The 19,886-nt window shown below is 41.4% G+C and overlaps 1 protein-coding gene across 1 annotated transcript; it reads left to right on the forward strand.

Annotated features, from left to right (window-relative positions):
• The first annotated feature begins 1,089 nt into the window (after nucleotides 1–1,089).
• On the forward strand, nucleotides 1,090–19,876 carry sgpp2 (sphingosine-1-phosphate phosphatase 2). The gene is made up of 5 exons (XM_030109469.1): nucleotides 1,090–1,398; nucleotides 5,242–5,403; nucleotides 13,054–13,233; nucleotides 16,044–16,133; nucleotides 18,697–19,876. Exons 1-5 carry the CDS (start codon nucleotides 1,195–1,197, stop codon nucleotides 19,240–19,242), a joined length of 1,182 nt encoding a protein of 393 aa, XP_029965329.1. The 5' UTR covers nucleotides 1,090–1,194; the 3' UTR covers nucleotides 19,243–19,876.
• The last annotated feature ends 10 nt before the right edge of the window (nucleotides 19,877–19,886 follow it).

The following is a 19,886-nucleotide window of genomic DNA, read 5'->3' on the forward strand; positions in this document are numbered from 1 at the left end:
CCTGAAACATAATCCAGAAATCCACTTCTCATCAAACAGTCACATAGAGTCAGGATGATATAATGATAAAAACACTGGGATAATTAAAGACTTTTCTGTCCAAACTGGACAACGAAAACTTGTTAACTCTCTAGTAATGTTGCTGTCATCACTCACACCTAGATAGGTGCCAGGTGGAGATTTCACTTTAATACAATGTCACTGTGTAAAACCTCTGCTTTCCATTAAACTTTACAACGTCTGGTTCAAGAAAGCTTTATGTGTTAAAGTTCTCTTTAAATGGTTTCATGACAGGTCTTGCCAGTCCATCACAGGAGACAGAAACACAGAGAGATGGACGAGCACACAATGAGTTATCTTTATTTGTTTTGAATGAAGTATCAAATGTGGCCATAATAACCTAAAAATAGCTCAAACAATATATGTATATATATATTGGCGAAAACAATGTTAAAAGAGCCAAACCCACAATGTACAATCACTACAGCAGCTTGAAGGAGTCTAAAATTATGCAAAATGGTGTGAAACAATAAGTTTAAACGATGAGGATACAGAAACAATATGAAAATAGCTTAAACAGTGGTAAAATAAGGAATTAAACAAAAAGAGAAAGGATGTCAAATAGGGTGAACTATTCAAAAGTTCTAAAAATTACTTAAATTATGTGAAAACAGCAAAAATAAAATGAAATGTGGGTAAAAAACATGAAGAGTTAAATCAGTTTAAATGTGAAAAGACTCTTTTCTCTTTTAACTACATGTTACCTCTTTTCAAATGAGGTCAAATGTAGATAATTTGAGGAGTGAAATGATGTGAAAACAGCTAAAACAAAGCAGCATTGCATCATGTTTAAAAAATCCCCCCTTAAATCTGGCTCTGGAGAAACAAACTGCACTTGGATTTGTTTTGTGTAGGAAAGAAAAAAAAAGCCACTGTCCCAGTAACCAGAGCAGTAAATCATGACCATGATAACACCTGCTGCACAGTGTCAGGGTAAAGGTTGGGGAAAAGTTTTACTATGAATCCACACTACCTGTCCAACCCTCCGCTTTAAGCCCCGCCCCCGTTACGCACACCTGTGCGCTCTGTACCCTGCGCCGGGGATGCGCCCTGTCTGGACTCAGGATCTCTCCAGTACCCCTCCAGGACCCCTCCAGGGCCTCCAGCACCCCTCCCCTTTCCTCTCTGGCCGAAATGCCGGATCTGCTGTCGTACCTGCAGGACCCGGAGCTGGTGGCCCGGTTCCAGAGGCGCTGCGGGCTCTTCCTCGTCGAGGCTCCGCATCATAACCAGGGGAGGCGGACCGGGAACCGAACACGTGGACCTCCGAGGGGGCGCTGGGACCACCAGGACAACAACTCCAACTATGAATACAAGGAGAGCGGATATGCTGCTGATGTAAGTCACACACTGCAGAACATTAGAAACCTTGAAGTAATTTATTATAATAAAGAAAAGAACGCCTTAGTTGCATTTAATTAATGCGAACTAGACTTAACTAATTACATTAGAAGTTATTTATTATAGTAAAATACTGCAAAAGTTGAATAAACTGTACATGAATCCATAAAAAAACGAGCTTAATTAAAAGTGTTTGCAAACCCAGTCCTTACTGGCTTTTCTTGTTTTTCTGGGTGACTGTGACAGCCACCGCTTCAAGACAAGCTGTGGGACGTGAGCATATAGTTCTGCTTCTGCTTTTCTCCACTAAAGAAAAAAAAAAAAACTCGTTTTGTGAACATGCAGAGTTACATTCTTACCGAGGAATCTCTGATCTCTTGATAAAGTTAAAGCAGCAGAGCTCTGCCAGCTGGAATAGCTCAAAGAATGTCACTTTGAGAGAAAATGGGACTGTTATGCAGCCAGAATACAAAAGTGGAATTGATAAGAAAACGCCCACAGTGATGTTAAATTATGACTTTGACCTTTTATGTTTTTTTGAGAAAAATGCAAAACAAGAAGTCTGTGCTGGTTCATTGTTTCTCAGTACATAAAAACAAAATTAGAATCCATACAAGTGATTGAAACCAACAGAGAATTGCACTCTATGTTTTGAATTTTCATTATTTGAATAATGTAATAAATCCTAATATGATAAAATAGTGGGAAAAATACAATAATTAATAAAAATGCTTCTTGATATTCAATTAATGAATAAGATGATTCATCCATCTATTAGTCATTTTTTAATATGCAAACTGTACAAAAACTGCAAAAATGTATTTATTTCTAATATATTCATAGTCCTGTTTATGTACTATTACATTTTCAACTTCAGCAATGTAATAGACAGTCAATAATAATATAACACATTGAAATATTGTTGAAATTACCATGCTGCCTCAAGCTATTGCCTTCATTAAAACCAAAATCAACAACATTGTGAAGTCACTAGAAAGTTTTGATTGCTGGTTGCTTGAAACACTGAAATTTTCTGGAAAGCGATATAACTATCACCACGTAAGTTAAAATATTTTATTCAAATACAATTTGTTACTTAATGTTTTTAATGAGAAATCATAATAAATGGAACCATGACCAATGATCCCTTTATGGGTGTTCATTGAAATCCACAGACATCTTTTTTTTTTTTTATTCTGAAGAGTATTTCAGAATTTGGGTGTTTTTTTTGTGTGTGTTTTTTTTATGATATAAAATGGACCAAAATCACATCTATATTGCATTTTGTTATATTAACATGTCACAAAACAGGATTTTTTTGAAGTGTGATATGTATTATATGAAGAAAATACACTCGATGAGACGCATTCGGCATGTTCTTTTTGTTTTGTTTATTATTTTTATGGAGTTAGCATGCTAGTCACGAGGCAACAAGAAGAAATGCACAGTGACCAGATGTGGCTGCTTGTCTGTTGAAGGGTTGACATTTGAAAATAAGTCAGAATGTTTTACAGTGACCTACAGCGAAGTGTAGTGAAAGTGGCGAACAGCTTTCGCCGAAGGAAAGCCTCTCGGCACCTGGAGTTTATTGCCGACAGATGATTCTGCTTTGAGGTCAACGTTACAGGAAGTCTGGCAGGCAACCAAAGCTTCTCTCGGTGTGACTCAGTCACAGAGGTGTGTGACTTGGAGTTTAGAGTTATTCACGTGCTTCGCTCTCTGTATGAGAGGTGGCTGCTCTGCTCTTCTTATTTATTACGTTATTTCTTTGTCCATTCTGCTGTTTAATTGCTGTCACGGAGGGATATATCGACCATAAGAAGCTGTGTTGTCTAAAGCATTTTGCACCCCGACTGAGGGAATTTTCTTTGGTTGTGAAAGTTAGAATGAATCTTTTCCAAATCTTGTTAAGTCATCTTATACATCTTGCAGCAATATGGAAGTTTTCATCTTTCCTCAATGATCAAAAGAGTTCCTAATTTTTCCTCAACAGATGTTCAAGTTTCCTTATTCAAACATGCTGTAGATGTTTTCTTTCTGTACACTACATGCTAAGGCTGTTGAGTTAGCCTGGATAGTACAACAAAGTAGTGAAGTCGTGACTCCTTCACTTCAGTTTAACTCGGATGACCCTCGACACAGAGATGACAGCGTCTCTGCAGATTGTCAGTTTGTTCTTCTGCTTGAGTTTTAAATAGGATTTGTGCTGCTCGTCTTCCTCTGGTGATTACCACCACAGATTCATGTCTGTTTCTGATGCAGCGCTGCCTGAGAGGCCCTAAAATCACAGCCATCTCGTATTTCAGCCTTTTCTCTTGAATACAGCAACTTTTTAACCAGAGTCTCCACTGTTTTTCAACGCTATTTGACACGGTTGAGGAAGAAACATTATTTTTGAGTGGTTTGAGGGAAGTCAGCCAGTTTAAATTGGCCATAGGTGTAAATAGGTGTCGTTGTCTGACGCTTTGTTTCTGCCCTCTGATGGATTGGCGTCTTTATGAAGCGACCCATTAGTGGTCCTCAAGATTTTGTCAGTGAAAAACATTTCTTAAGAAGTGTACCTGTCAAAGGTCAGTGCGTGACTTGTTAAACTGATTCATTACACTTAAACTGAAAACTTCTTCATCAAAGAGATTATGAATAAAGATTTTTACCAAAAACAATTTGTCGTCTTAATATTAATATTGTTAATATTAACAATCTGTTTTAAACTCAGTAAAATAAACATCAAAAATAAGAAGAAGCACACAAGCCTGAATATTAAACTCAGTCTAAGAACTCATGCCACTCTTCATTTTTTCTTAATTTGAGTTCTAGATTGATGCAATTTGTTCATTTGCTTCAAGAAAAAAATCTAACATGCCTTCATGTACCCCCAGGGGTCCATGTACCCCCCTTTGAGCACAAGATGGGTCCATGTTGCATTATTTCTCAAACCAGTCTTTCAGAGATGAAGAATTCCCTCTTCATCTTCTCCTTTGGTCGCAGTTCAGTGTAAAGCCTTCCATCAGGTGGTTTATTCAGCTTATGTTGACTGCTACTTCCGATTGTATTCCGGGTGTATTTAGTGATGAGCAGTCATTTCATTTCCATTGGTGACAATAACATGGCGGTGCAGCCAGAAATTTAACCCACAGTTTACACCAGGCACTTGGACTGATTTCACTGATTTAATACGATCTGTCCACTAAAAACTCTGCAGCACATCAGCTACACGCCCACTTAGTGTTCTGGTTTTTGTGTTCAGTCTATTTTTGATAACAGAAGAGATGGAGTCTGACAGGATGTTTCCATACGTCCTCGTATTATTTCAACATTTTGCCATACATGGTGAAACTCAGGAGAGGTCAGAGGTTTGAATCGAGTAAAATGACCAAAAATAACAAAGTCAACTCCTGGTAGAAACGTGTGGTGAGATTTTACAGCGGTGCCAGGTGTAAATTCCTGATTTTTCCATCACTTCTTGTCAATATTCCAACTTCTTTTGAAACACTGCACAAGCATTTTGTTGGAAAAAAACAAACAAACAAAAAACTGTTCACCTGTCAAGTTTCAGCATCTTTCTTTCTTCCTACTATTTTCAATGATTGATTTGCATTTTGTTTATTTACATTTGAAGAGGTGTCTTAGTATTTTAGGACCAATGTTGGGACTCCACGTACTTTATTGTATAATTGTGAAGTGGAGACGCTGCAGAAAATGATCGATGCCTTGCCAGCTAAGATTGTGACTGCAGGATTAGACAGGCGATCTGATTTGGTCTGATCCTGTTCCGGAAGCTATTTTTAGACCCGTGCTTCCATCGCGCTCTGCCCTCATCTTGCGTTTGCATCTCTGCAGGTCCACAGCGGGCCTCAGTACCAGGTGAGGAACTGGCCTCTCCACTTCCTCTTCCTGTTCTCGGCTGGACTTGGCCATGAAATCTTCTACATCACCTGTCTGCCTTGCATACACTGGAATCTGGACCCTTTCCTGTGCCGCCGCCTCGTCAACGTGTGGACCGTAAGTCTCGGCTTGGAGATGGGGAGTCTGTGGCGGGAGCACCTCGGGGTGTGCGGTCTCCGCTCTGATGTTTGTCCCCTTCACAATGCATCCTCTTTTCTGTCCCTCGCTCTGTCCGTCTCGCTCTCTCTTCACCTCTCAACCTCCTTTCATCCCTCTCCTCCTAACCCCTGCCTCTCAGTGACCTGTCTCTGACACCACCGAGTCTATATATCCCTGAGCCCCGGGGGCTGCTGCAGCCTGACCAGGGTTACCCTTCCGACCTGCCAAGAGGCCACACGTCAGGGCCCGGCGGTCGCAGGAAAAGTACAGCTGTGATGTCCCCTTTAGATGTTGATTCCGACAGAATCTGTGAGCAGAGACCCGGAGAGCATGGCGGGTTCTTCCAGAAGGCGTCAGTATGACACATGGATGGACTCGGACGGACGGCTGGGTTGCCTCTCTCTTGTGTGGACTGTGGCCTGTTTTCGTGCCCTTTGCGTCCTGGCCCCGAGCGCTTGGTGGGCGCCCCAAGTCTGAACCCCCCTGTCTGCCCCCTCCTCTGTCTGTTTCACCCCGAGGGGAAAAGCTATCATTCTTATAGAATCCTGGTTGCAACCATTGCCCTGGGTGAACTCCTTTCAAACTCCAGCACACACACACACACACACACACACACACACACACACACACACACGCTGGCACTCCCTGCCTCGTCCACTAAACACACTCATAGCCCTCCCCCTAGTTAGATATTACCAGCTTTACTCGGCCTTCTCCCCCCCCCAAGTCCACCAGCAGAATGTTTTATTGGCCTCATCAGCGCTTTGAGCTTTCTGTATCTGGACCGAGCATTTGGCGTGTCGGCCCTCGGGGCGCGTCACCCTGCACTTCTATCTTCTCACAAGCACCCTGCCATTGTGCGGCTGTCGGAGTGATCTGAGGTTCATTGAGGGTTGGGTACGCTCTGTCTTCTCCTCCCTGTCAAGCGCGCACATGCACTTCAGCAACAAGTCGCAACCAGCAGCACAAAGCGACACACATGTGCCATTGTGTCCTTCACCGCTCGCTGTTGGCTTTTACTCGCAGCGTGACTTTGGTTGACTTAGAAAACAGCGACTGTCATTAACCATATGGTCATGAATTACATTGCGGGGTTGCATGGTGTAATTGCAGCGAAGTGTTATGCAAATGGTACACTTACCCTGCTGTTCAGAATACCAACGGGACCAGGTAAGACCAGAGTCCTCGGAAGAGCTGTGAATGAAACATTAGAGAGGAGAAACTGAAATCACGTTTGAAGATTCATCCTTAAATATTTGTATATACTCTATATCCGTATACTCTAAAGACCGTCAGGAACAGGGTGGGACGTGATCATTTGATCACATGTAAATCAGTCCGAAATATTCACGCCAACCTGGCTTTGAAAAAAACTCATAATTAAGGAAATATATGTATTCCCTCTTGTAGGAATTAGTGCCACCTCACCTGCAGATTGGACAAAATATACGTAATAAATTGACTTTAAAGTCTAGGTGAAGCAGAACAACCAACTTTCATGCATGAAGAGTGAAACTCATGCATATATATCAGCTATTAAATACATTAAGATGGAAAGAAACTTTTTTTCCAATCAGTTGCAAAAAGTCCATCCAACTTTGCAGACATTTTAATTCTGCTTTGGATTTAATTTAATCCCTTTAATGTGTCCTGACAAGCCCACAGTGGAGTTAACACCAATACTGAACCGCTGGGTCGTCATTTCTAGGTGGGGGAAAAAGTACAAAGTTTTGAAAGAGCAACTGCCTTTTTCTCTGACTCATATGAGTCAAGGTGTCGTGGTCTGAACATTCACATCACAACAAGGGTGTTGTGGGTTGAAGTCCAAGTCAGGCTCCCTCTGTGTGAGGGTCGCATGTTCTCCCTGTGTGCTCAGGTTTAATCCAAGCACTCCAATTTCCTCCCAGAGTCGACAAAATGTGCATTTGAAGCAAAATGGTAACCTTTTATTGCTCACAGACTTTTTGCAAATAGATGACTGAACATTCAACCCAGCGCCTTTTGGTTTGTTTTCAGCCTTTCTTTATACCTCGGAGGTCACAACGCTGATAAGTATCACAGAGACATGAGAAAGTAGCTCAACTAGCTATTTATCACTGTGCCATGGAGCAAACCTAACATCACGTGTTTTCTCCTTACAAACCGAGGCCTGTGCAGGCGCCAGTCCTCCCCACACAAACACACACACACACACACACACACACACACACACACACACACACACACACACACACACACACACACATAACAGTCTCATCTACATGTTGACAGATCAAAGTACAGCACTGCGCCGGCCTCGATCAATGTGTCCATTCACGAGATCACACACTGTATGTCTTGGCCTGCCTTTAACTCTTCTCTTAATGTGACCAGACGGTCCCCGGGGTCTGCCCCGTCTTTTGATGGAATGCTTCACAAAGACACCAAGGAGACACCGCAGCACTGGCTCCTTTTACTGGGGGCAGCTGAATGTGATGTTTGTGTTGATGGTGGATGCCGAGGGCGGGGGTATCATATCATCCAAGCACTTGAACTGGTGGGCAGACTCATCGAGCGCAGACAGGCAGAGGATCATGAGCACACAGTAAGGATTGTTGGACGAACACACAGTCACGGCCAGCGAACGGGGTTAGACAGGCTCCATGAGATCGGCGTTGTCCGCGCTCTATTTGTTGTCCATATGGCGGTGCTGAGCATTCCGTCTGGCTGGGCGCGTGCAGAAGTAGAAACAAATGTTGAATTAAGAGATTTGACCTCAGAGAGATTTTGCATTACTTGAAAAAAAATAATGAAAAAGGAGAACTTAAAAAAAAAAAAAGGTCCTCACAGTAAGACACTAGAAATAAATCTCACGTGAATAGTATAAAATTGTTTCAGTGGATCTGTGTGACGTAAATGAAGTAATTTCTAAGTCCATTCCAGTGATTGTTTCTGCTTTGGCCAAAAGTTTGGATTGTATGGCCATGTAGGCGATGTTAGCATGCTAACTCAGTGTGTGATGATGACAGGATTGTACTCTAGAGAATTTTTTTCACTGTTTGAGTTCAGTTGGTTCAGTTCTTGCTTCTCGAAGAGGAAAGATGGGGTATTGAACCCCCACAGCCACCCCAGTGGTAAGAGATAATATTTAATAATAGCATGGCAGCATGAGAAGCATTCATTTGTAACAATGAACGTAGCGTGTGCTCTTGAATTTAGCAGTACTTCTCCAATAAAGTTTACATTTACTACACCATCATCTGGATTTTATTTCTTACAACGCTGTCATATAAATCAGGCCTGTAACAGAGAAAACTACACGAGAGAGAAACAGAAGCTAAAAGTTTCACATGGTGGAACAGAGAGTTGGTTTTAGTGGCTTGTTGGACCTTCTTCGCCTGCAACGAACTCAAATAGATGAGCGACTTCAGCTCCGTAAAGTTGATTTCTTCAGTAAATTTATTTCCATGTTTAGAGCCATTGTCCTGCTGCATGACCCAGCATGAACTGTAACTGGTGGACAAACATCCTGACATTATCCTGCACTGTATGTTACTCATAAACTTCTCCAGCAAGTCCAATTTCCTGCCTCATACTGGACTGACATCAAATGATCTGAGCCTCCTCAAGACATAACGGTGACTCTGCCCATTCTTATGAAAAACAATGGATTCTGTTGCAGAAGCAGGGTTAGTGTGAGCAAAGCTGATCCAAATAAGGACTCTGGCTCCTCTTTGCTCCACAGCATTGAAGCGACTGTCTCTACCAAGGTTCACCTGGCAGTGTAAGCAGATGAAGCCCAGTAGATTTGCTTGTGGTGAAAAGCTTTCTGTGAGCCTCAAATCATTCATCTTTTTGCACCATGAACAGAACTTCTATAATACTTTAACTATACACCATTAAAATGCTCCATGTTTCCCAAACACTTCAGCCTGAGCTTCATTGGTTCACATGGTATTCCCCCTCCGGCATTGTGAAGGTTCAAGGGTTCAGATATGCAGTAAAGATTTCTGTCTTTTTCTATCATATTGAAACAACTGCTCCCTCTGTGGCGTTACCCTCATGTTTCATTACATAACATCACTGATGATCCAAACGATTGCTCATGTGGCTGAAATCGAGCAGATCTGTGTTTATTCCAGAATTCTGTAAAATCTCTGCCTTCGTTCTTCAGAGCAGGCCTTTGAGAAGCACATCAGCGTTTTAAAAATTGTTTCAACCAGCCATCAACAGCAACCGGTGATACATTTGGGAGACAGCAGCATTTAGGTATAATGGATGCATTTTCATAAAACTCATGCAAATAGATTGATCTTACAGTCAAGTGATTTGTGGGCGATGAACTCAGAATAAGATATAATTTGGCAAACAAGACTAAAAAACAACAAAAAGCTTGATGCATGGAGTGGTCTGTTGCAAAGTGGGAAAAGCATGAGCAAGAAAAAGAAGATGAAGAGATCTGAGACGTTGGAACAGCACCAAGAATATGTCACGATAGCCTGCAAATAAAAGTTGTTGGGGGTGAGCAAAGTTCAGATTCGCAACTTCTTTTCAGACAAAAGGAGCATTGCCTGTTGTACATTAATCTGTTGGCACATATTCAATGTTCATGTAGGAAAAAATACTAAATCTATAGTTTTTTACTTTGCACATCTGTTGGACTCAAACCTGTTCTGATAGAAAAGCTTCTGCATGTGTGTGTATGTAATATCAGACTTTTTCCATTTTGATATGTAGAGACCCTTAATTGATCAGACCCTTTGGCAGACTGATGTGAAAGCTGGAATTGAACCAAGAAACGACCAACTACCCGACTTTATTTCTAGAGACGAAATAAACATTCTGGGTTTATTCAACCTTTGAGGTCCTTGAGGTGAAAGATGGCTCTTATCAAGTTTCTAGGGACGTATTGATTTGACATGGATTTTCAGCCTAAATCAGCCAAACTCTTATCCATCCATCCATCCATCCATCACATTGCTTTATCAAATTTAGGGTGGTGGGACTTGTTTTCAAAAAGTTACATTTTGCCTCATTTCTGCTGAGTTTGAGTATTTTCAAGAAATTCCACCTTGGGTGTCACTTTCAAAAAGCCGCATTTTCTGCAGCTCCAAGCACTGTTTTCATGTGAACGGACACCCAAAACACAAATAGTTTTCCAGTTTTCAAAGTACATTGTTTTGTGCACGAGGTCTTAATCTGATGTCCAACTGTCGGTGAAAGTCTCCAAACGGCACCCTGGTTGAAGCCTTCCCAGGATCCCTGAGGAGTGTGATCGCCTGATAATTGGCACATAATTTCTCAATCATGGGTTGAGAGGACAAACTGCTCCCCAAAATGAGAAACAGTGAATCCACTTTAAATTCTAAGAGCGACAAACTGATAATTTAGTCAAAAACTGCTGATTCAAGTCAGTCAGTCACTGTGAGACCTCATGTCTTATCCCTTTGCGTCTTCTCTTGTCTAAACGTCATGTGCTAACAGCATGTCTCTGGATGTAATTTGAACCTCATTTGCCATGGTAACATGCGCTCTCTGATTACAGTGTCAGTGGGAACGGTAATAACAAGCTCTCTATTCTTTCCCTTAAACACACACATTAGGATCGCGCTCCGACTCGGCGCTCTGCCTCCTCTCGCTCCTTGCTAAGACAGCCAGTCATTAAATATACAGAGAGGCAGAGCTTTAAATAAACCCGGAGCTGGAGCAGGCAGGCCCTCCGAGGCCCGCCGGGGAGCTCATGAAAGAGAATAGGCAGGACGCTCACTTTTACTTTTCCCTCGGACCCTCCCGTTACACCTTACACTGAGTGTGTCATTGTGTCAGGAGCCCTCTGTTTCACCTCAGCCGAGGAAGACGCTGTGTCAGCGAAGGCGCGTTTCTTAGCTTCTCCGTTACTTACAATAGATTTGGTTTCTGTTGGACTGCAGCATCTGCACTTTGCACCGAGGTGGGTCTCCTCTCATCGCAATTCCTCTCCTGTCTCCGGCGGCTTTTTTAGCGAGTGGGCACGGCAATAACTTATTCATGAGAGGATGTGGTGAGTTTTAAAGCCCAGACTGATCAGGGTTTTACTTCCCCTCATTATTTTATCATCTTCCTCCCATTTTAATTGCAGCTTTTGTACCCAGCACAGTCCAACAATCGTCTTTGCCTTTTTTTAAGCTACAAAGAGGCAAGAGACATTTGTGGGAGGAAATCAGGACAATCTAAATATCTAATTTTAAATAAGCTAAAGCAAAACTAAGAAAGACAGAGTCATACCAAAAAACCATAATTGTAACAGTTGGGTTTCTTTCACTGACATTTAATTGTTAAAATCTTCCAGCACAGTTACTATTTTATCAAGCCCCTGGTTACTAAACCAGGATTGCCTCTTTAGGCTTAAATTAAATTCATCCTGTTCACAGAAAAATGCCAGATGTCAGGAAAGCACAAGATAATGTAAAGTGTGTCAAAAATAAATAAATAAATAATAAATAAATAAATCTTATGCAGATGATGTTAGGGTCTTTGAGCTTTGGAATTTGTTCCAACAGTGTCCAACAGTGAGCTTATATATTAGGATGACATTTCCATAATGCCAACTTATTTTGTTTTTCTCACTTTGCCTTTACAGAAGATGGTTGTTGTTGTTTTTGTTTTTTTTTTCTCGTGTGTGTGTGTTGAGCGAAGTCATTGGAAAAAAAACAGTTGAAGTACAAATCTTCACTTTTCAAGGAAAAATAGTCAAAGGAGATGTTTTAACGTTTTAATTTGCACCAACCATTGGTTTCATTTTGGTTGTTTTCTTTGATTTCTAAGCTTCTGCCCAATGCGTCAAAACACAATTCATTGCAGTTCAGTGGGGCTTTTACGTTATGCATGCTGGACATATTAGACAGAAACAAATTTGCAGTACATGGGGCAGCCATGTCAGTAACTCACCATCAACCACTATCTGCAGTTTCCAGTACACAGAGAGCTGTCTGCAAGTTGTTCGTTTCTCAGCTCGTGTTTTTCTTTCTGTCTTCTTATCATCATCTGTCACTTTGGTAGAAGAAGCACAAATGTTAAAATATTAGAGCATCTTTCTCTCACTATAACTTCCGCTGAAGTCAATAGATAGATCAGTCAGATTGAAAAACACTGCAAGGTCAACAAATGTGTCTTTACAATGCAATCATACAACTGTGTGCTTAATATTAAGAGGTTTTAATTGAACCATAATCTTCAAAAGAACACATTTTTTCAGTACCTCAAAAACTACTCTTACATTTTGAGTAAGGAATAAGTGAATGTATTCATGAGTCAAATTTTATGTACTTGCAAAGACACCCACTGATTAGAAGAATGAAGAATTTGGTGGCAAAAGAAAGGAAGAAATTGTAAGTTTATATTGAAAATGTGAAATGTGACCATCCACAAGAACCGATTTTGAAAAGGCTTGTGTTAATAGTTTATTCCCAATTTGATCAAAAGTTTGAAAAATTGTTTACCATTGACTATATGGTTGGAAAGTTTGACTTATACTTGTAATGAGTCTTATCTTTTACTGTGGGAACTGTATCCAAAAAAGGAATTATTTTTCCAAATATGGTAGAACAGTCAAGATTTCTGATGATAGCACTCTCGCTCTGTCTTCTCCAGTTGGTGATGTACATTGGTCAGGTGATGAAGGACATCCTGAAGCTCCCCCGCCCTGGATCGCCCCCCGTGGTGAAGCTGGAGACCCGTGTTGACGCGGAGTATGGACTACCCTCCACCCACGCCATGGCCGCCACCGCCATCTCCTTCACTTTTCTCTTGAGTGCCCCCTCCAGAATACAGGTGAGCGGCTTGCAGCATCCGGTCACAGGAAAGCAGGTCAAGACGTTGTTTTCTATTGTACAGTGGGTGATAGTTTGCAAAGATTCATAAAGCCGCTGCATGAACAGAACTAATCTCAGAAAATTATTGAAGGGAGTGGTTTTTGCCACAAGAGATCTCAAAATGTGAGGAACAACTCATCACACCGTCTTGTGGTACGAAATGGTATTACAATCCAGACACTGAAAATGTTAGCAATGTGAGGTTTCACACCCAGTTTGCTTTTGAAGTTTTTCTTGAAACCCTCCAAAACTGGATGTTTGAAATTCCACACGAGCAGGAGTTACCTTTAAATGAGTCGAGCTGCTTTGAGCCACAGGGTTTAATGAGGCTGAGGCAGGGGGCGCCTGTGGCTGGAGATGGATGAGGGGAGTGGCCCCACTGTCCATCAGAGAGTCCCGACTGAGCCGTTGGACAAAGGGCGAGGAGGGGCGGGGCCAGCAGTCACCATCAGTCACCATCCGGCGGCCCCGTCGGGCTGCTGTTTGGTCGTCTGATGAACTCCAATGAGTCAATGACTGTCAGTCCACATCCCCACACATCTCCCTCCTTCTGACTCTTCCGCTCCTCAGCCGTCACACTCGTCTGCCGGATCAATAAGGCAATCTGTGGCTCAGTTGTAGATGGTCTTAATCAACAGATTCTCGTAATGAAGGACTCAGCGATCGCCTGATCTTCCTCTGAGTAGATTACAGCCTTTTAGAGTTGTCCGACTGATTTGTGTTCCCATCATTTCGTCACATTTTCTTGGAAACGTCTGCTCTCAAGGTCAAAGGAACCAGACCGCCGACCTCCGACTCTCACATGTACAGTAGAGCTCTTGAACCGTGACCTTAAATTCCTGAAGGATCATTCCTGAAAGAAAAGCGCGCACACAGTCACGGATGAGTAGAGGGCTTCGGCGGAGGCTCCTGAATAGCCACGAAAAGGCTTCAGGGCAACTCGGCCCATACCCCGAGCAGGTCGGAGGTCACGACAGTCAATCACAGTGAGACCCTCCTCCTCCTCCCTCCTGTTCCTGCCACCCCTTTGTGGCCATTCATGAAGAAACCTCTCTTCATGAACTACCAGTGAATAGGCTTCCAGCTGCAAAGGACAGGAAAAGACAGAGAGGGGGAGGAGGGGGAGGAGGTGAGGGCAGAGGAGGTGAATGAATACATGAGGCCTCTCTTCTCACTGTTATTGAAATGGGGGGCAACAAAACCTGCCACCATAGGTAAAGGAGGGGATGGAGGGCGGAGAGACAATGGAGGACGAAACGAGCTGAGAGGCGACAACAGGCAGAACTTCAGAAGTCTGCGAGGACAGACGTAAAGAAGTAAACACACCGACAAGATATAGGCAGACACAGAGACTTGTATTAGCAGGAGCAAACACAAACAGCCACATGTTCAAATATAAGTGAAACATTGAAAGATAAGCATACATAAATGGATGCATTGATAGTAAACAGACATATACAGTGTAATTAAACACCTGGCCCAAAGTAGACGCATAGACTGGAATCTGTCTTTTCTTTTCCTATAGTAAACACTGCATATATAGTTTTTTTTGTCAAGGTCTTTATTCGTATTACTTTTCCATCCTGTTTTATATAATGTTCTATTTTATTGTATCTCCTGGGTCTCAAGTAAAGAACTTTGAGCCACGACATCTAACAGTGTAATATCATGACAATAAAGATTTTTTGAATCCTATTCTTCCATCAAAAATAATGTATATGATTAAACATGTTTTTTCCCCTGTGTGCTTAAATGTGCCTATGCATGTACTTAATGTAGCGTATCTACTTCTATTATGTCTATGTAAATTAATTAATTAACAGTTCTTTAATACGAGGAATAACCCCTTGAGATAAGTTGTCTCGTTTTCGAGGGATCATCAAATTCATAACAACATAAAGAGCAGAGTAGCGTAACAAAATACAAGATAGCAAAATTACATATACATATGAAAAAATAAAATAAATACACATAAATGATAAAACAACAAACAAAATAAAATAAAAGTAATAAAAAATTAACAAAAAAAGACAATAAACAAAAACGAAACAACACACGCACACACATACACACAAACCAGCTCTAAATGTTCACCTCTCCGCACCCTTCAAAGTCAGCACAACATAGTCAAACATAGTCAAAACACAACATCACAACAAACATTTAAATCACATGAACCTTTTCGTTTATGGACGTACAAAGAAAAGTCATTTATGGCCGTTTGAGCAAACTAGAAACAATTGCAAGTATTTTGAAGATGTGTTAATAGAGCACTACGGAATGAAGTTAATGAAGTTATAGAACGAATAGATACAGGAAGATTGTTCCAGTCATTAGGAGCCCGAACACAGAATGCGTGTTTACCTACTTCACGCTTAACTCTTGGAACAATAAAGAATATTTGTTCATCGTGTCGTAAGTTATGCTGACTGTTATAGATCACTAGATATTGTTTTAAATAATAGGGAAAATTAATTATGTGCTTATTTTTGTTATATCTGAGTGTCTTTTCATATTTTTCATATTTTATTCTCTGTGTCTACATATACTATATCTACCTGTGCTTTCATCTGAATACAGTCTGTCTACACAGGCATATATGAGCAGACACAGAGAGGAAATATGAGGAAAGACATAAACATATATATGCACTCGGCTGGTGTTATCGAGAAGTGATTTGTGTGTGTGTGTGTGTGTGTGTGTGTGTGTGTGTGTGTGTGTGTGTGTTTAATCGAGGTAAATGACCTCAAATATGTTTTTGTGTCTCAGTTCCAGTTCGAGGTGGGCGCGCTGATCGCCATCATACTGTCGTCCCTGGTGTGTCTGAGCCGTCTCTACACCGGCATGCACTCAGTCCTGGTGAGCTTCTCCCCTTCCCGGAACACGTGATTATTCATCGTTATTAAAATATCTTATTTTTGAGAAACCTTGTTTCACTTTCCAGAGTCATTAAGTAAGTGTCCTAATAGAATAAAATTGACTCCTTGCACAAAATACTTTGTTTTAGTAGCACGAGTCTGAGCTGAACATCCTGTTTGCTGGCTTGTAATATATTTGAAGTTGAGCCAGCTTGTTTGTTTTCACAGTGTACTGATATATTAGTATATTTGAGAACTGATGGTGTTCAATCAATTCCTTGAACGCGTTCATGATAAGTAAATAAACTACCTTAATATGAGTTGACCCCACAAAATGTTGAGTTTTACTCCGATATTCAAGGGTAGGAATAAAAATGAGACAAATTAAGTCGCTATTTATACACCGCTGTGAAATGAAAGCCTTTGTATTTTTACAAGTTATTCGTTATGGTGCTGGAGTTGCTGTTTCCAGCTCTTTTAAAAATAATGACAATAAAGAACCTTTAAACCTTCTCTGTTTCTGGGAGGAGACGTCTCCCCAGGTTGCTTCTTCTGGCACCGTTGGCACATATTTCAAAGGCTCCTGTCCAGACTGGGTTGGTGAATGACAGTAGATTATCGACTTCCAGTTCAATAACTTCTGGATAATTGTGTTTTAGGGTGAGCAGGGTGGTCACTGCTCAGTTTTCAGCATCACCAGATACTGAATTAATGGTTTTGTCAGCGGGTACTGCTTCTTTATTGAGTGTACGTCATTTTCTCAGTAGTGACAGTGACAGGTAGGCAGTCCTGGGATGCATTTAGGTGATGCATAGCTTTAATTTGCTATCAAATTTTTTTCAAACTAGTTTTGGCCAGTTGTTTCTAACTGTCAAACAAAATTGATACTTTGTTTATGGATTGAAATGTCTTGTTGATGTTTTTTTTAAAAAAAACTCAACAATTTAAATATTACCTCTGTCCAGCTTTGTTTTAAATTACAACAATGTCATTGGAATATGTGCATGAACTGCCTTTCATTATCTAAAATGTAGACCAGCAAGATTATAGTGGTTAAAAATGAGGTTTGCTCACTCTCACAGTGTATATACAACATAGATTTATAATTCATATCTGTCTGGTTAAACTGCCTGGGCTTTGAGCCAACTCTCAAAATTCAACAGGGACTTCATTCTGCCATTTCCTAAACAGGAAATATTGATTTTGACATAAGGAGTTACGACTCAGTATTCTGTTATGTTTAAGTACACATTATCATATTTATCAAGGTAGCTTTGGCACGGAGACATCACTCTCAGGTTTATCTCCCTCTCCATTGTCTCCTTTTTGTTTTGCAGTTAGCATTGAATTTGTCACGGTGTGATCGAAAAGCACTCAATTAAAAATAAGTATCAATTTTGATAAACCATGAGATAGATTTTGATGTTGCTGCTTTATAAACCAACTCATTTGTTCATTTTTGGAAGCAAAGATAAAAAGAGCAACTAGAGATACAATATTACTGGAGATACATCAAATACTTTTTTTTTTTTTTCAAATTTCACCCATTTTTAAGCCATCATTACAGCTTGTTTGGGTTTTTAATGATATAATAAATGGGAACATTCCCACAATGTATTTCCCTGCACTAAAATTAAAATGAAGGGAAACTTCAGTTGCAGTTATCTGCTTTTCACACAATCATTTTACTGATCCAGCCCACTCCAGATCAGAGCTGTGGCCCCGGAACCTGAACGAGACATCATTGTTCTAGGTCGTGCCTGTTTTCTTCAGGGCAACACTGAACATGCAGCCGTGGTCAGCTGCTCCTCGCCTCATCAGCGCTAGTAGACAACAAGCCAAGTGCCGGTCTACCGATCATCAATTCTCCAGCTGCTTCAACCATGATGGGTGCCATTAGTCTGCTGTCACCTTGAACTCTCAGTGGTCAACACATCCGGGCGCAGGTCGTGGTGGATCCTCGTCCTGACAGATGGAAAGATTCCACAAAAACATTCAGAAAAACACACATTTGAATAGCCCAGAGGGAGTGGTTTGAGAGTGGAGGTTCCCAACCGTCATCTTTGGAGGTTCTCACAATGTCTTCTGTAAATTCAGTGGTGCCACACCCTGGTGAACATTCTCACCAACAGGCCGAAGCACGAGAGCAACAAGTCTGCTCTTGAAAGTGTTTGTTTCAGCAAATTGAGCATGATTAGGGATAATTAAGAGGGATTTTATTCATGATTTAAAACCATTTAAACAGTCACTGGAGCTCAAAATTATCTTGCTGTACTGTGAACCCTTGATTTCTTCTTTGGGTCATCTTCAATTAATGTGATAGCAACAAGCTAAGAGCTGCCACAGATTGGAGGAAAATGAAGAAACTTTTTCTTTCTTCAGAAGTCAGATCAAGCTTAGTCACTGATGCCTAAGGGCATTTGTGGTTGAACTTTATGAGTCTCTACACCAAGTTTATTGGATAAATTACCCAGATACTGTAGCCTCACGTGTAAAAGACAAACTCAAGTTAGAGACCGTCTTATTTAATGTGTTTTCAGTTATCATCCACCTTCTATTTTCAGGACGTGATCTGCGGCGCTTCGATCTCGGCTGCCCTCATGCTGCTCACCTACCCCTACTGGGACACCTTCGACCACTTCCAGCTCACCAGCAGCGCCTCCCCCGTCCTGGCCTTGACCCTGCTGCTCTTTCTGAGCTATTCGTACCCAGAGCTGGACCACTACAGTACCACACGGGGGGACACCACCACCATCCTGGGGTCGTGCGCCGGGTGCTCCGTGGGATACTGGGTGAACGAGCAGCTGGGACAAACGTTTGAACCTCAGGGGATGTTACCCGTTCCTCTGCCCGTGCTGACGGCCAGCGGCCTGGCGCTAGGTACCGGTCGCTTCCTGCTGGGAGTCGTGGCCTTGTTGGGAACCCGGAAAATAGTGAAAACAGCGAGTCTGGGGATGTTGTACTCATGGTACAAGGTGCCGATAAACGACGATGCTGCCCGGAGGAGGAAAGAGATTGAAGTACCTTATAAATTTGTCACATACACCTCAGTTGGACTTGTGAACTCCATATTGGTCAACAGGGTCTTTATTTTATTGAGACTACTGTGACCTATTAATAAAAATCCAGGGTGCGATTTGGGTGGATTGACCCCCTTTCTGATCCAAAGATCCCCTCTTCTGCAGAGTCCTGTTTCAGTAGAGGTTCAAATCTATCTCCCTCTCGTCGTAATCAAAGCTACTTCTACAGACCAGACAACAAATATCAAACATTACATTTAAAGACCAAAGATCCATGCAGGATGTAGTATTTCATGCTCAGCAACGATTTCCGGTCATCTGTTCCTCAAGAAATTCACATTCAAAGATGTGAACTGTCATTTCTGTTACACATGTGGATTTTAATGGAATAAAGGTTTGTTCCCGATTCCCGACTGTGACCCGAAAGCCTCCGAAATAGCAGCTGAAGAGGAAAAAGGACTTATAAACATCCCTTTTCTCAGGTCTGCTTACAAATCGCACCAAGAAATAACTGATGAACAAAGAGCTGAAGAAATAAGAACCTCATATTTATGTAATTGTTACTAAAATTCCATATTTTATGTGCTCAGAATTTCATAGACACTAGTGTCTCACTAGGAATGATTCACATCTTGTGACTGACCTGGAAGCAAACATTGCAATAAAGTTTTATTAACTCAAATCTCTGTTGGATTATTTGATATGAGCAGTAAAGATCAGAGCGTGTTTTCTCA

This window comes from Salarias fasciatus, chromosome 14 (assembly GCF_902148845.1).
Source record: "Salarias fasciatus chromosome 14, fSalaFa1.1, whole genome shotgun sequence".
Lineage (NCBI taxonomy): Eukaryota > Metazoa > Chordata > Actinopteri > Blenniiformes > Blenniidae > Salarias > Salarias fasciatus.

What these genes read in the sequence shown, in the direction of transcription:
- sgpp2 (XM_030109469.1), top strand. Translation starts at nt 1,195, where the DNA reads ATGCCGGATCTGCTGTCGTACCTGCAGGACCCGGAGCTGGTGGCCCGG. An exon ending in AGAGCGGATATGCTGCTGAT is followed by an intron (nt 1,399 to 5,241) that starts GTAAGTCACACA and finishes GCATCTCTGCAG; the next exon opens with GTCCACAGCGGGCCTCAGTA. An exon ending in CCGGCATGCACTCAGTCCTG is followed by an intron (nt 16,134 to 18,696) that starts GTGAGCTTCTCC and finishes TTCTATTTTCAG; the next exon opens with GACGTGATCTGCGGCGCTTC.